The 16,385-nt window shown below is 40.1% G+C and overlaps 1 protein-coding gene across 3 annotated transcripts in view; it reads left to right on the forward strand.

Annotated features, from left to right (window-relative positions):
* The window catches only part of Uhrf1bp1l (UHRF1 binding protein 1 like), a 73,850-nt gene extending 57,784 nt beyond the window's left edge, over positions 1-16,066 (forward strand). For all 3 annotated transcript variants that reach the window (XM_031348878.1, XM_031348876.1, XM_031348877.1), the window contains 8 exons: positions 1,932-3,433; positions 3,841-4,013; positions 6,089-6,231; positions 7,180-7,330; positions 8,880-9,133; positions 9,433-9,541; positions 12,811-13,004; positions 14,136-16,066. In XM_031348878.1, the coding sequence (XP_031204738.1) occupies positions 1,932-3,433; positions 3,841-4,013; positions 6,089-6,231; positions 7,180-7,330; positions 8,880-9,133; positions 9,433-9,541; positions 12,811-13,004; positions 14,136-14,255 (2,646 nt within the window). In that variant the 3' untranslated portion in view covers positions 14,256-16,066. The remainder of the gene's footprint in view (positions 1-1,931; positions 3,434-3,840; positions 4,014-6,088; positions 6,232-7,179; positions 7,331-8,879; positions 9,134-9,432; positions 9,542-12,810; positions 13,005-14,135) is intronic.
* The last annotated feature ends 319 nt before the right edge of the window (positions 16,067-16,385 follow it).

A 16,385-nucleotide genomic window follows, 5' to 3' on the forward strand; every position in this document is an offset into this window, starting at 1 on the left:
GGGGAGGGAGGGAGGGAGAGGGAGAGAGAATATGAATATGAATCAGGCTGAGGCTGGCCTGGATCTCACAGCTCATCCTCCTGCCTTTGCCTCCTGAGTGCTGGGTTTAAAGGCATGTGCCACCATTCCCAGCTGAGAAGAAAGCCATTTTTATAGATATAAAACTTACTGATTATTATAATCTGAGGATATAACATGCTGTTCAGATGTGAATAAGCTTAATTATAATTTTAATTTTATGGTGAAATTTAAGGTTGAATTTTGATTCTCAGCTATAGGAAATCTAAGAGATTCTTTCCCCTACCTTTGTGTATTTGTGATTTTAATTTTTTAAAATTTTTTTCTAACTTCTGTTCATTTGAAAGTAAGAGATAGCAGTAGAATGTAAATATTTAGTGAGATGGCGCAGCGGGTAAAGTTGCTTGTAGCCAAGTCTGATTATCTGAGCTCAGTCCCCAGTCTCACATTATGGAAGGAAAACTGACTCCTGCAAGTTGCTCTCTGACTTCCACAAACTTCCTGAGACAACAAATAAACAAAGAGACAAACAAATAAATAAGTCACAAAAATGGCTTAAAAAAATCTTCAGTCCTTTTTGTTCCTGCTATAGGGTTTATACAATTTTTTTTCTTCTAGAAAAGGTTAAGTGTACAAGAAAGTTTTTAAAGTGTAGAGTTGCGTTTGTTCATATTATTCCATCATTAGTATCCAGAGTTAACAAATCTTGCTTTGTGTTGTAAGTAAGTAGTCGCTAATCGGGTCTGTGTGCACTCTCAGGTTTTAAAGGGAGAAGCTTAAAGGACAGCACAGCTTAGTGGAGTAAGATGTGGGCGTAACGGAAAGTTACTGCAGGGTCCATTGGTGATAGATTATGTACCATAACCTCTCTGAAAAAACATTGTGCAGATAATATTCCATATTTCCTAGCATAAGGAAAAATCTCAACTTAGCATAAAGGGACATGTTCTATAACAGTGTTTGAGACAGAACTAAACAATGATCATTATATTTTCTAGGCATGAGCAATACCTAAAAACCACTTTGGACTCTTTGCTAGGAACACTCACAGACTAGATTCAGTTCACCCTTGAAATATGTCAGTAAGTCTGCCCTGTCATCTTAGTCTTACTGTCTCAGCAGACCCTGCCTGTTCTCCAGAGTGCTTCCATTGCAGCTGTGTGCTCTCACACAGCCCAGAACACCCAGCTGGGTGACATCTGTCTGTGCAGTTGCTGTCATTTTTTCAGACGTCTCCTAGAACACTTGGACTTAAAAATAGCTTAACAAAAATAGCGAATATCGCTTTTTCACACTTAGTGCTTTTCTTCTGTGTACTCAAACATCTAGTAAGTTTGGAGAAAGGAACCTATTTATTTATCTATTTATTTGTTTATGTACTGTGGTGCCGGATGTCAAATCTAAGGCCTTGTATATTATAGCATGCATTTTTATCAGTGAGCTACGTCCTTCATACCTCTATTTTTTTTTTAAGAATTATTTATTTAATTTAGGTGAGTACACTGTAGCTGTCTTCAGACATACTAGAAGAGGGCATCAGATCTCATTACCTGTGGTTGTGAGCCACCAGATGGTTGCTGAGAATTGAACTCAGGACCTCTGGAGGAGCAGTCAGTGCTCTTAACTGCTGAGCCATCTCTCTAGCCTTCACACCTGTATTTTCATTTTTTGATTATTGCATAATTAAATACATGATCATAAACATTGTTAATACATGTGATATCTCATACAGTATGTGTCCTCTTCTTCTGTGGTTAATTTGTTAGCCATCTTTTTTGAATTTATTAGAAGACTTGACAGAAGGAAAAGTTATGATTTATATCTGTAGATGAAAGAATTAATAAAAATAATACTAAATCTTTTGTATTTTTCAAGATGTAGGGATTTGTAAACTCAATTGTTTTCCCTTCCAGTTTGTCATTCCTTCTGAAGTAAAGCCAGGCTGCCATCAAGATCAGCCACACACAGTGTCTATTCAGAGTTCTGAAATGATAGCCACCAACACGAGACACTGTCCGAACTGCCGCCATTCCGATCTAGAAGCTCTGTTTCAAGACTTTAAAGAGTGTGACTTTTTTAGCAAAACATATACTAGATTCCCCAAATCTTGTGACAGTTTTAATCTTCTGCATCCGATCTTCCAGAGACATGCCCACGAACAAGATACCAAAATGCATGAGGTTTATAAAGGGAATATTATCCCCAAATTGAATAAAAACACTCTTAAAACGTCTGCTGCCACTGATGTGTGGGCAGTGTACTTTTCTCAGTTTTGGATAGACTATGAAGGAATGAAAAGCGGGAAGGGACGGCCAATAAGCTTTGTAGACGCTTTCCCTCTGTCTATCTGGATTTGCCAGCCAACAAGATATGCAGAGTTACAGAAAGAGTTTCAGACTTGTGATCAAGTGACCATTAATACCTCACAAAGTGAATCTAGTGATCTGGCTGGCCGAATGAAGAGGAAGAAGCTCTTGAAGGAGTATTACAGTACAGAGTCTGAGCCTTTGACACATGGTGGTCAGAGACCTTCATCAGATACATTTTTAAGGTTTTCCTCTTCGTCTTCAGATGCGGATGTTCACGTCCTGGTCCGTGTGCATAAACATGTCAGTATGCAGATCAATCACTACCAATATCTGCTGCTGCTTTTCATACACGAGTCTCTCATTCTGCTTTCGGATACCTTACGGAAGGATGTAGAAGCTGTGACTGGAAGCCCTGCTACCCAGACTTCTATTTGCGTTGGAGTTTTACTTCGGAGTGCAGAGCTCGCCCTGCTGCTTCATCCAGTGAATCACACAAGCACACTGCGTTCTCCTGCTTCTGAAAGTGGGAGCCCACTGCTTCCTGACTTTCTGCCTGCAGAAAATGGGGGATTTTTGTCTTCAAAGAGAAAACAAGGTAGTAGTGGTATACATCGAATTAGAAATGCTACTCTCAGTCATATGTCAGACAACAGGTCAATGAGTGTTGACCTTAGCCATGCCCCTTTAAAGGATCCTTTGCTTTTCAAGTCAGCCAGTGACACAAACCTTCAAAAAGGTACCTCTTTTCTAGACTATTTATCAGATAAACATTTAGGGAAGATAAGTGAAGATGAAAGTAGTGGACTTGCTTACAAGAGTGGCTCAGGAGAAATGACCTCAGAAGTGAGTCACACAAAGGATGTGGTTTGCACAGACTCAGATAGGGTTTTAAACTACAGAGATGACTCAACTATGCTTTCCCTGGATAATGATGGGCACCAGAACCCACCTTCAAATACGGTAACTGGTAAGGGAAGTGAAACTATACACTCCATCTTCAAAGCTGAAGATTTCCTCCCTGAAGCAGCTTCCCTCTCTGAGAGCCTGGAGAGTAGTAAAGAAGAGGCCACCCCTGCCAAAGCACTGAAATCCCAGCCGCCTTTAAGGTAACGATGCAGTTGGAATAGAAATGGTTCTAGACCTGTTATTTCTTTGGCTTGTTTATTTGTTAGTTTTGTTTGGGAGCAGAAAACCTCATGACAAAATGTGGCATTGTTAGGATTAAGAGTCTGTTTTCAGAATCTGAGAAAGCCCTTGAACTTGTATGTTTTGGTATACTTTTTTAGCACTTACTAGCTTGGGGATGCTACGTGATATGCTACCTTTACTACGGGCTGGCTTCCTTGCTGGGCCTTGTGTCTTGCTGCTGGGCTAGGACTCTAGCGCTCCTTTTGCCTCTGCCTCCCCAGTGCTGGGATTCCAGGGCACTCCTTCTGCCCACTGCTACTAAGAGTGGAAGGTGAAGTGCTTTCTATACCTGGGGTAATTTTCCATTAATTTTGTTTGCTGACAGTGTTAAATCTAAGGACCGTTGCCCACCCACCCCAGCTCCACTCTCTGTTTCCTACAAGAACATGAAGAGGAGCGCCTCACAGGTCTCCCTGGATACCCTTTCCCTCGACAGCATGGTATTGGAAGAGCAGTTGGAGAGCGATGGAAGCGATAGCCACGTGTTGCTGGGGAAAGGTAAGTCAGCGCACTGTAGGAGTTCTCGATAGATAGGAATGCACTTACACGAAGTACTATATAAGTACTTAAAGTTATACCCCACGGTTATTAATGACATCTAACAGACAGAATGACTCAGTTCTGTACATCCTGCCCTGACCTCCTAGCTGTGACTTCTTAGTGGCTGTTGTTTTGCTAGCGGGGTTCCTCATGTCTACTTCTTCTCATTTGCATTGTTTTCACCCTTTGAGAGAGATTACTCCCTGAGTACAAACTTGATCATGTTGTTTTCCAGTTCAATCTCAGGAAATTCTCATTGTGTCAAGGTTGTGAAATTTTAATTTTTTGCGGGGGGGGGGCAGGGGAGTTGGTTTTCAAGATAGGGTTTCTCTATATAGCCTTGGCTATCTTGTAACTCACTCCATAGACGAGGCTGGCCTCAAACTCAGAAATCTGCCTGCCTGCCTCTGCCTCCCAAGTGCTGGGATTAAAGGCCTGCACCACCACCACCCAGCTCGAAATTTTGAATTCTTAATCTGTTTTGAAAACACTCTTTATAATTTGGCCTCAGCTTAGTTTTTCTACATGTCATTTTTCCTTCCTTTAGTTCTTTTCCAAGAAATTACATTCATCTGTGTATTGGGGTGTGTGGGGCAATGTAGCACACATGGTCCACGGCATGAGTAGAGGTCAGAGGGCAACCTGCAGTTGTTTCTCTCCCTTCACCATGTGGATTCCAGGAGTCAAACTCAAGTTGTCAGGCATGGTGGCCTTTACCCACTGAGCCACCTTGCTGTTCCCAGGTCTTACTTTACTGTGATGAATGTTTTTCTATTCACAGTGTTACATCTATGCCTGGAGAGCTGCTTTACTTCTGTAGAATTTAGCAAAAATCATGATAGACATCTTATCCCTGGACTGTGAGAAGGACTCTGAAATGTTCTGTTAATGTCATACACCACAGTTACTGCCACAATATACCTTCTCTGTGCCACATCTGGTGGATAACTTACTGACTATTCCATACTGTCAAGTGTGGGGTAGAAGCCAGTTGGTTACTCAGTAGTAAACACAGTGCTGAATGGGACGTATAGTTTTTGTGTCTTGGACTTCATTGGAGTTTTAGTTCTTTTGCGGTATTTTACAGTATTAATCTGTGATAGACACAAAAATTAATGATCTTATTCCTTTTCTCATAGATAGCTTGAGGGGGCTAGAAAATAATGGAGAGCAGTCACATGGTATTCAGTTCATCTAAAAGGTGATTGGGGGTTGCTGTAGGATGGAGAGAAGAGAGAGGAGGGACTCAGACTGGGTCTCTGCAGTGTGTGTGTGGGAGACGTGAGGCTGACAGGACTTCCCCATTACAGCAGTGTCACCCAGCACGGGGAGCTTTGCTTGTCAATTCATTCTGATTATCATTCTGACTGTCATTGTTTACAACAATTAGGGCCTTAGTAGGGTTACTATTATGACTTAGTTAGGGTTTCTATTGCTGTAACAAAACATCATGACCAAAAGCAGGTTGGTGACTAAGGGTTGATTTGGCTCACACTTCCAGATCATAGACTATCACTGGAGGAAGTCAGGGCAGGAACTCTAAAACAGGGCAGGAACCTGGAGACAGGAGCTGATGCAGAGGCCATGGAGGATGCTGCTTACTGGCTTGCTTCTCATGGCTTACCAGCCTGCTTTGGTACAGAACCCAGGACCACCAGCCCAGGGGTGGCATGACCCACAATGCCCTGGGCCCTACCCTATCAATTACTTATTAAGAACATGCTCTACAGTCTGGTCCTCAGCCAGATCTGATGGAGGAATTTTCTCAGTTGAGGTTTTTCTCCTCTCACATGACTGTAGTTTGTGTCAAGTTGACATAAATCTAGTCAGCACAGTATCTCTGGCATTTTACTATAGAAAATCATTTCTCATTTGCTAAGGGGTTATAATTTGACTATGTTTGCTTAGAGGTATTTAAATAAGGTTTTGCTTGAAAGAATTAAAGGGTCTAGTCCATTTTTCAATAAATATAAACATTGCTGGAACATGCATAAACAGATCTTAGTTTGTTATTTACCTTTGTATTATTTCAGCAATGAAAAGGAACTCAAATACAAGTTGTCAGAGCCCAGCAGAGAGTGTGAACACCAGTGCAAATATGCAGAACTGTGGGGAGGCCTCTCCAGATGCCGTCAGCACCAACTCAGAGGGCACGCAGGAGAGCCGCGATGATCTGGTAACAGTCCAGAGCTCTGTGGGAAGAGACACACCCTTCCTTCGTGCTTGGTGCATGCGTAGCTGAGGAGCTTCGTGTATAAGATGACTGCTCAGAGGTTGGACGAGCTGCTCGCTGCTTCTGCTCTGGACGGTTCTTCCTGCTTAGTCAGCACGCTGTTCCTGGGCTTTACTTTTTATTGAAGAAGCGGGGAGTATTCTGTCATTTTTTCTGTCTCCTCCCCCATTCATATTTTGACTGATATTTAGTTCCTTTCGTGTAAACTTTTTAAAAAGTTTGACAGTTCAGATGGCAGCCAGACCTTACAGTAAGGGCCCTTCTACAAAGGAGGTAGGATGCTAGTTTCTTTTATACCTTTCTGACACAAGTGAAATTTTCTGAAAAAAAATTTAGACATACCCTACTTTTAGTGATAATCCATTCATATGAACATGTCATATTATAAGTCTTTGAACCAAATACTTTCTCTTTACTGATTAAAAACAAAAGCCTCTGGAGATCCTTTACAAAGATTGAACATCCTTTGTCCAAAATTCTTGGGTCCAGACCTAGTTTTGGACTTAAGAGTTTTGTGGATTTGAATCCTTTTCACATGTGATATCTTGTACATGGAACCCGATTCTAAACCCAAAGTCGATTATGTTTTATAGATTCCTTGCACACAGCCTCTAGGTAACATTGTACAGGTTCTGAGAATCTTGTGAAACTGCTTAATGCTACGAAGGTTCTTACTCGTGGCATTGCCCTGCCCCTTGGAAAGTAGTCCATTTCTGATTGTGAACTAGAGACGTTCAAGCTATAGAATGAAGTAGCCAGGCGCTGTGGCCCCAAGGGTAGCTTGACTGAGAAATGAGAACTGTATTTGTCCAGGTTAATATTTCCTAATTATTTCTTTAATTTTTTTTGAATTACATGGGTTACTAACTGTATTTATACAACCATTGACAGATGTCGGTCGTGGTGTTTAAAATCACTGGCGTTAATGGGGAAATTGACATCCGAGGGGAAGATACAGAAGTCTGTCTTCAGGTGAACCAGGTGACGCCAAGTCAGTTGGGCAATGTCAGTCTGCGGCATTACCTTGGTAACCGTCCAATTGGTAAGGTTTTTCTTAAACCACATTTCACACAGAATACTTAAGTATGTTTAAATGTATTTTGTGTTCTATACATGGCTCACTAGTAGTCTTGTCCTTGTCATTATGACTCAGCTTGAGGGAGAGCATATTGAATAAAATGTCAGTGATTTTTTTTTTTGCCATATATGATATATAATGTGTAGAAGTTAATACAGTATTGCATAGTACCAGAAAGCATGCTGTCACTTCTTATCCTGGGAGGTGGAAGGAAACATAACCAAGCAGGGCTCACAGGGGCTCACACAGACTGGCATGGCCATCCCAGCCTGCATGGGTCTGTGCTAGGGCTGCTGCATACTTGCTGTGGTTGCTTGGGGTTTTCGTGAGAACCCTAACAGTGGGATTGGGGGTATCTCTGAGTCTTGCCTGCTTAGGACCTTTTCTTCCCACTGGGATGCCTCACCCAGCCTTGAAATGAGAGTTTATGCCTTGTCTTTTTGTATCTTCTTACGCCATATTTCGTTGAAATCTTTGGGATGGCCTGTTCTTTTCTGAAGGAGAATGGGAGAGGGGAGGTGGAGAGGGGAACTGGGAGGAGGAGAAGGATGGGGGCTGCAGTCAGGATATATTTATGACAGAAGAATAAGTGAAAATTTGAAAAAAGACTCCAGGCCATTTTTAGCCTTTGTAACCAAAATACTTTGTCTTGACTGAAAACAGAAGCCACTGGAGTTTGTCTTTACCTTCTCATCCCTTCCTATGTGGGGTCTCCTTGTGGGGTCTCCTCATGGGGTCTCCTTGCTGTGCCATGTCCTTGTTTTCTTCTTTTTATTGTGATGTTAGTTGACATAAAATAAACAAGTAAAATATTTCACTAGTTTCTATTCCCACATAATTGATATCAGTTTTCCTTTACTGGTACCCTTTTACATTGGATATAGTATAAGACATCTATTGAAGTTTAAAAATTTATTTTTATATGTTGGTATTTACCTTCATTCTCAACCAACTCAAGTTCTTTCTTAGAATAAGGTTAACCCATAAGTAAATGTAATTATATTATGAATTACATATTCTTTACCATAATTTTGGCTTTAAGTGTTCTTCGGGAATGTTTCAATGACATGTCTTCTATAGACTTTCACATTTTTTAAGAGCCTAATTTAATAAGGAAGATGCTAAGCCTCCATAAGACTCACTTCACCACGCTTACCTGTCTTCTTACAGAGACATAGCCTCAAACATAGTACTCATGTGGGTGTTGAATCTGAAGTGTGTATCCTATCAGAGTTCATCATGAATTTTCCCTATTATGAAAAAGTAGAAAATATAGAAAAGTTGCCAGTAATGTATTTGAAACTTGCAGTGTGAAAAAAGTGAAATTATGGTGTTTATGATATATTTTATTTATAATGTAGAGTCATTTAAATTAGTAAATATTAAAGCTGTTTTGTAGATTTCTTTTATATGCAGTATCTTTGATATTTTTAACTATAATCTTAATGGCATATAATGTCCTTTTTTGGTAGTGTTAGCTACAAAGTTATACTTTTTTATATTTGTTTCTCAGGTTCTGACCAGAAAGCTATAATTCATCCCAACTCCTCTCCTGAGATTTCTCTGAGATTTGAAAGTGGGCCTAGTGCTGTTGTACACTCTTTGCTTGCAGAAAAAAATGGATTTCTTCAATGCCATATAGAGAACTTTACTACTGAGTTCCTCACGTCTTCCCTTTTGAATATTCAACACTTTCTGGAGGATGAAACTGTTGCAACAGTAATGCCAATGAGGATACAGGTTTCTAACACACAGATAAATTTGAAAGTATGTTAACAGTTAACTTTTCATAAATGTTCACATTACCTTTTCTGGACTTTGATTTGTGTCTAAATTGTGGTGTCTCTAAACTGTGTCCTCTGTCAGAATTTATGAAGTTGAGTGACTAATATTTACAGTGAATGCTATAGAGATCCTTTTTAGAAAGGGAAAATAATACAATTTTTTTGACATAGTAACTAAAGGTATTTATATAAATCTATAACATCATGTTTATTAAAGTTGACTATTTCAATATTTTCATTTATTTTTTTAAGAACATGCCAATATTTTCCCTTTACCTGTAGGATGACAGTCCCCGGGGTAGCACAGTGTCCCTCCAGCCAAGTCCCGTGACTGTGCATATTGATCATCTCGTGGTGGAGAGGAATGATGATGGTTCTTTCCACATCAGAGGTACCCTGAAAACGATGCCAGTGAGCACCCAGCATGTGGGCACAGCACAGTCACGTGCTGGTGGTTTTTGTCACTTATTGTTACTGTATGCGGCTTTTCAGTAGTGATGATTGCGGAATGCTTTCGCCACATTAGTCTACAGAATCTGTGTAAACCCTGCAATAACTCAGGAGTTGTTAGCTTCATACCTATGCTGTAGATGTGTCTGGAATGAAAATAAGAAAGGCATTTGCAGTTTTGTGTGATTCCCCACCCTCCCTCCCTCCCTCCCTCCTTCCCCCTGTCTGTCTCTCTCTGTCTCTGTCTCTCTCTCTCTCTCTGTGCGTGTGCGTGTGCGTGTGCGTGTGTGTGTGCGTGTGTGTGTGTGTGTGTGTGTGTGTGTGTGTATTCGTTCTTCACGCTGCAGTGAGCATGTGAACATCAGAGGGAAACGTTGGACATCGGATCATTCTCACCTTCCATCTTGTTTGAGGCAGAGTCTCTGTCCCTTATCATGTCATACTTCAGGCCACCAGGCCTGCAAGGCAGGAATTTTCTGTTCTCTGCCTTCCAACCCCCTTGCACCCCCCATGGGAACACTTGGCATACACAACTGTTCCACTGTTAAGAAAAATAAAATTATGAAATATGCAGGAAAATGGATGGAGATAGAAACAAACACTCTGTGTGAGGCCCAGGGAGACTAACCCTATGTGCATCTTCTGAATGTGGATGCTAGCTTTCATGCTGTGGGTATGACTGAATCTACTGTTTGATTGAGACTCGCACAGAGGTTAGGTAGCTAGACAGGGACTAGGGGAAGGCGAGGTTCTTCCCCTGGCTGTAAAGGGATAAAGGAGAGCTGAGATAGGAGGGTTAATGGGGTAGAGGGCAGGCTAGAGGAGGGAATGGGATGGAGATAACTAACAGTAAAGGCCTCTTGAAAGCCAGGTGGCCTACTAGTGTAGAAAGCTTCCAGAATATTTATACATAGAAAAGAATTTACATATAGTCACCATAGAATGACAAGACAGTACCCCAGCCAGACATAATGTGTTACCAAATAAAACCCCCAGAATGGCTTACATCTTGAGTTCTTGAGCAATGGGATTTCACAGTCCACCTAAACAATACAGTGTAATGCCAATATAGTGTAGCCAACTTGGTTACTTTCCACATTTTGAAGGTTATATCTGTTGCTAAGACACTTCATATTTGTGGCATAGACTGTGGCGAAATTTAACTGGTACACAAGCTTCACCCCTCCTAGCTGTTCTCCATAGTGCTGGACAGTGCTGGACACATGACCCAAGTGCTGTACACACATCTGTCTCACCCAGCTGCAAACCCTGTGAGCTACAATGATGACGTTCTTGCAAGATCTGTCCATTGTTACAGTAGTAGCATTAATGATATGGCAGTAACCAGCCAATATCTAATTAAATTTAAAGCCCATTGCATGGGATGGAGCCTATACCTGGTACTGTTAATGAGACCAGGAGCCTGAGACTAGAGCAAACATGGGCCCTAGGGGAAAATCCACTCTAGTTCTAGGGGGCTTAATATCCTCTTCTGGCTTCCACAGGCACTGCACACACACAGAGACTCGCATGCAGGCAAAACACTCATATATAAAAGAATATATATAAGAATACATAATATAGGGGCTGGTGAGATGGCTCAGCAGGTAAGAGCACTAACTGCTCTTCCGAAGGTCATGAGTTCGGATCCCAGCAACCACATGGTGGCTCACAACCATCTGCAATGAGATCTGATGCCCTCTTCTGGAGTGTCTGAAGACAGCTACAGTGTACTTTCATATAATAATAAATAAATCTTTAAAAAAAAAAATACATAATATATATAAGAATACAACAAGTCTTAGAAACTTACACAGGTTTGAAGCACAGCCATATCTGATTTTAATGAAGTCTGCTTTACCTGTATTCCTTTGTAACCCAGGCTAGCCTGGGACTTGGAGTTTCCCATCTGCCTGTCTAGGGTTGGGTTACAGATTCATTCAGTTGTACCTAGCTCAAAAGATATGTTATGATCTTTCTAAATTGAAGTATTTTTTTCTTTAAAAATATGTTTGGTGGTTCTGGGGGGTGAACACAGGGCTTGTGCCAATTTCAAAGACATTTCAATGGAATTGTTTTCTAAATTTCATTTTAAGACTTTCTATAGAGTAGTACATAAATGTCATTTATTTTTCAGGCTAATGTTTGTTTTTAATTCTACAACTTTGCTGAACTGTTACTAGTTCTAATTGTTTGTTTATTTAGATTTATTTATTTTATGTAAACCACCTTTTGTTTGCATGGGCATCTGCACACCAGAAAGGGCATCGGATAAATGCTGAGCCTCCCCTCCAGTCATCCACTTGTTTCCAATTCCTTCTCTATTTTTGTGAAAGATCATATGACCTGTAGGTGCCTCACTCCTTCCTTTCAGTTGAGATCTCTTGATTTCCTTTCTCTGCTCAGTTGGGATGGCTGTGACTGTCCTTTTAGGGCAGTACTGAGGTTGTGAGAACAGACATCCTTGTCTTGTTCCTTATTTTGGCAAAGTGGAAAAAATATCATTAAGTGCACAAGTGTGGAGTGTCTACTTTTATCACCCTGAGAAAGGTCCCATTCTGTTCCTAATTTGTCTATACTTTTATTATGGTAAGGTGTAGGATTTTTCAAGTGCCTTTTTTTCTTTGTACTATGTTGGCTTTTTCCAAGGCAGCCTCTCAACATAGCCCTGGCTGTCCTTGAACTCACATGTAGACCAAGCTGTCCTAGAACTCTCAGACATCCACCTTCCTCTGCCTCCCAAGTGCAGGATTAAAGACATATGCCACCATGTCCAGTCCTCAAGTGCCTTTTCTACAGGCTTTGAAGTTACCCAAAGCTCTTATTACTCTGTAGATATATATAATTATTTCGCTTTTTTAAAAATGTAAGACACCTTCATTCCATACTACTTGCCTAGGATTGGTTTATATTTTTATATGTTGGTATATTCACTTTATCAGTATTTTGTACATGATGGTTATGTCTCTGTTTGCAAGCATCTTGATGTTATTTTGTAATTTCTTGGCATGTTGTTGTTCTTGTTTTGGGATCTTGTGAAAAAGTAAGCTTTTGGTTTTACTGTGTTTGTTTTCCTATTTCTCTCTCGCAAACTACTATCCTCACATTAACAGTTATGTTCTCATTTTAAAATTAGTTCTTCATAATAGAACCCTAAGGATTTGTCAGATGATTAGAATTGTTATCTGAACATTTTATTTGTTTGTTCAGATTCTCACCTGTTTAACACTGGGACTGATTTCAAAGACAGTGTCAGCAGTGATTCAGTGGTGTGGACCCGGGGGGCCTGTGATGTGAGGAAGCAAAGCAGTGTCACCCAAGCCACCCAGACGAGTCCAGAGGTTCCTTTGCCTTCACAGTCAACTACTTTTCCGGAGTGCTCAGTTGACATTACAAGGGAACAGGTAATGGAAACTTAGGTTTTATTCTAGCACTTGACAATTGCCAAAACACTAATAGTTAAAACTCCTCTAATGTGTTTCAGTAAAGCATACTGATGACTTGCTGTGTAAGCAGTGGATGCTAGAGAGTCATTAAAGTGGACCAAGATAGGGAAATGCCTTCTGTTTTCTTGAAGTTCTCTCAGTGTTTTTGTCCTTCTAGAACCTTATTCATTTTTAAACAATTCCTTAAAAATTGTATACTACATTTAGCTCAACATTGTATAATGTGTTTTTCATATTATTACATTTGTTTTAAGCTTGTTTTAATGGCTGAGTGATGTGATGTGAATGCATTAGATTTCTGACCATTCTTTTTGACATTTCTTAACATTCAACTTGCTTCTGATTACTTGAAATTATACATAAAAAATGTTCTACAGAGTTTTAATTCTCTGTGGTAGGGTGGTTGAAGGAATTGATCTGTGCCCTCAAATTGATCTCTGTAAATATAGACTATCCTTAGTTTTTATTGTATCCTCATAGAGTAGCTCTGAGACGGCAAAATACCTGAATTAAGTCTTAGAAAGATTTGACCGTTTGAAAGAAAATGCCTATTGGAAAATTCACAAGAGTCTGAGGAGAGTGTTGTTCTGGGCCAGGCTGTCTCTCGTCTGTGAGCTAGTTGAATGGTAGGACTAGTAAAGGTCACCTACAAGAATGGCTTAGGTAGAAAGAGAAAGTGGGCAACTGTGAGATCTAATAGAATGTGAAAACTGACGGTATCCCAGGGGGGGTGAAAGAGGAGCGGGTGGGATGTGGCAAGTTGAAAGAACTGGCTGGTATAGGCAGAAAGATGGAGGCTTATGACGGAGAAGGGAGGCCTGCGAGTCTGAAGACACAGAGGCCCGAGGGGTAGTATGGTGACACAGTATCATGTTAACTTTGGAACTGAGAAGTGAGTGTTTTGAGTTACTGTGTCAGAATGTAGGAGCATGATTACTTGCATAGTAAGTGCTTTCCTGGAAGCAGTTTTCAGCTCAAGCGGACCCTTAACCAGCACTGGGTGGTTTACCATCCCAAGTGATGCTACGTAAAATAGTTACATTTTTAGGAAGTGATTAAAAACCTCTTGTTTTCCAAATGTCATTTCAGCTCATGGAGGAAAACGAATGTCTTAGGCAGAAGCTGGCTCAAGCTAAAATTGAGCTTGCGGAGGCCCACTCGGCCAGAGATGAACTTCTCCATCAAATGAAGAGGATGGCCCTTGAGTAGCTGCAGTGGCCATGAGAATGTGGCTTAGAGCTCTGGAGAAGGAAGGTTATGTTTAAAATAAGGATATAACCAGCTAGTGGGATGTTTTCCTTTACATGAAATAAAGCGTGTGGTAAAGCGGTGGCTGTTCAAACCCTGTTGAGGAAACCCTGGGCGCAGGCGGTACAGTCAGCTGGGTGGCCCAGTGAAGACTGCACACACTGGAACAGTTACATGCCTAATGAAAAATGTCAGCTCCTAACTTCAGTGTCTTATCATAAGCATTTTTACAAGAAAAACGAAGACCTGTTGTGCTCATGCAGATTGCTGAATTTATTTCTCTTTGTTAATAATTTACTATTAGTTACAAAAAAACCCCAGATGCTTTTAGGGCTAATGTAAAAGAAAAGTAGGCTTACATTTTAGATGTTATTAAAATTATGTACTTAATCTATAATTATTTAATTGTTGTAAAAAGTCCAATCAGATTAATAAATTATATAACTACTGAGTTTACAAATGGAAAACTCTTGACCCTACTGAGCTTATGAAGCAACTTGAACATGTGAAAGGAAAGTCACCTTAAGTGACGGGGAGGCTTCAGTAAGGCACTCATGTAAAATCAAAGCACAAATATAAGGGCATATGGGCAAGTGACTTAAAAGCATTACTTGTACATTCCATTAAATGTGTATCATTAGAAGTAAAAAAGCAATTTATCTTGCTATATTTGGCAGTATTTGTAACTATAAAAATTTTAATTAATACTATTTTAATAATTCTTTATCTTTCCTCTTTAAGGAGAATGTTTTCAGAGAATTTGTTTTTCACACACATAAAACAATTTCATACCATTCCTGTAGCATCATACTACACACGTGTTTGCTCATATGAATATATAAATCCAGTTTTGATTAGATTTCTGTGATTTGTGTCTATGTGTGTATATATGTATGCGCACACACATACACACACAGTCTTATAAGAGTCATTGCTAAGCTTTGAAATCTATTTTCTATGGGATAAGGTTGAAAACACCATGAGAGAATCTTAATTATGAAATAAAGTACATGAGTATTTTAAGAAACAGGTTTTTGAAGACAATATATTTCTGATAGAATTAAAGTAAGTGGTGTCTATTTTAAACTTCACATTCCTCAGTAGAACTATATCCAGATAGGCTATGCGACAGCTGGACTGTTCTTTCTTTAAGGTACTGGGAAACCCTGCCCCTTGCTGTGACACTCATGGTGCTCTGCATTTTGGCCGGAAATACAGCCATCCTGTAGCCGAGGACTTGGCAGAAATCACATACTTCATTACATCACGTGTTGGAGTGATTTAAATTTTACTGTGAACAGTATTTGCCTCCCTCCTCCCCACATCATCCTTTCAGTTGACATCATTTGAACAAAACAGGCACTGTTTGGGAGCCAACATACAGCCAAGAACAAATTAAATCGTTACTCTATTACCTCAAAGTATTTACAACACCATGTGAAAACTTTGTTACTCTAAGCTGTATGTAGCCTTAGATGAAGTATGGAGGTCTAATTAGAGCTTCAGAATGTACACCCTGCTAGCCTTTGATGTCTGGTATGGATTCAGCAAGAGCAATCTCGCAGAGGAGGACGGATGGGACATGAACTTCTGAGCTGACGCTGTTTCTCAGGACTGACCTGTTCTACATAAACATACAAGTTTTCTATGAAACAATGTTATACTGTTTAATGTTACCAGACACTGAATGTTTTCCTTATTCCTTTAAGATGTATTTGGCCTTCCCATGAAATCGTATAAACAACAGAGCTGATAATATGCTGAGCTTTCCATATACTTTGTCCGATTGGTTTTTTTTATTATTACTCATAAAAGTACTGTTTTGATAGTGGTTTATGATTGAGGAAACATATCCCAATATATTTAGTGTATTCCCCTACAAACACAGAAAGCAGGTGTAATTGGGAGCCTCGAAATTTGAGAGGAAAGAGACTGTTGATGTTCAAATAAGTTGACTAGAGCCACAATTAATGATGTTGCTTTGATTTAAAGTGCAAAGACTTCATTTTTACTTTTGATTGTGTATATATGAGTGTGGGTTTGTGCATGTGAGTGTAGTGCCTGTAGAAACCAGAAGAGGGTTTCGGGAAC

Source organism: Mastomys coucha, unplaced genomic scaffold, assembly GCF_008632895.1.
Source record: "Mastomys coucha isolate ucsf_1 unplaced genomic scaffold, UCSF_Mcou_1 pScaffold4, whole genome shotgun sequence".
NCBI lineage: Eukaryota > Metazoa > Chordata > Mammalia > Rodentia > Muridae > Mastomys > Mastomys coucha.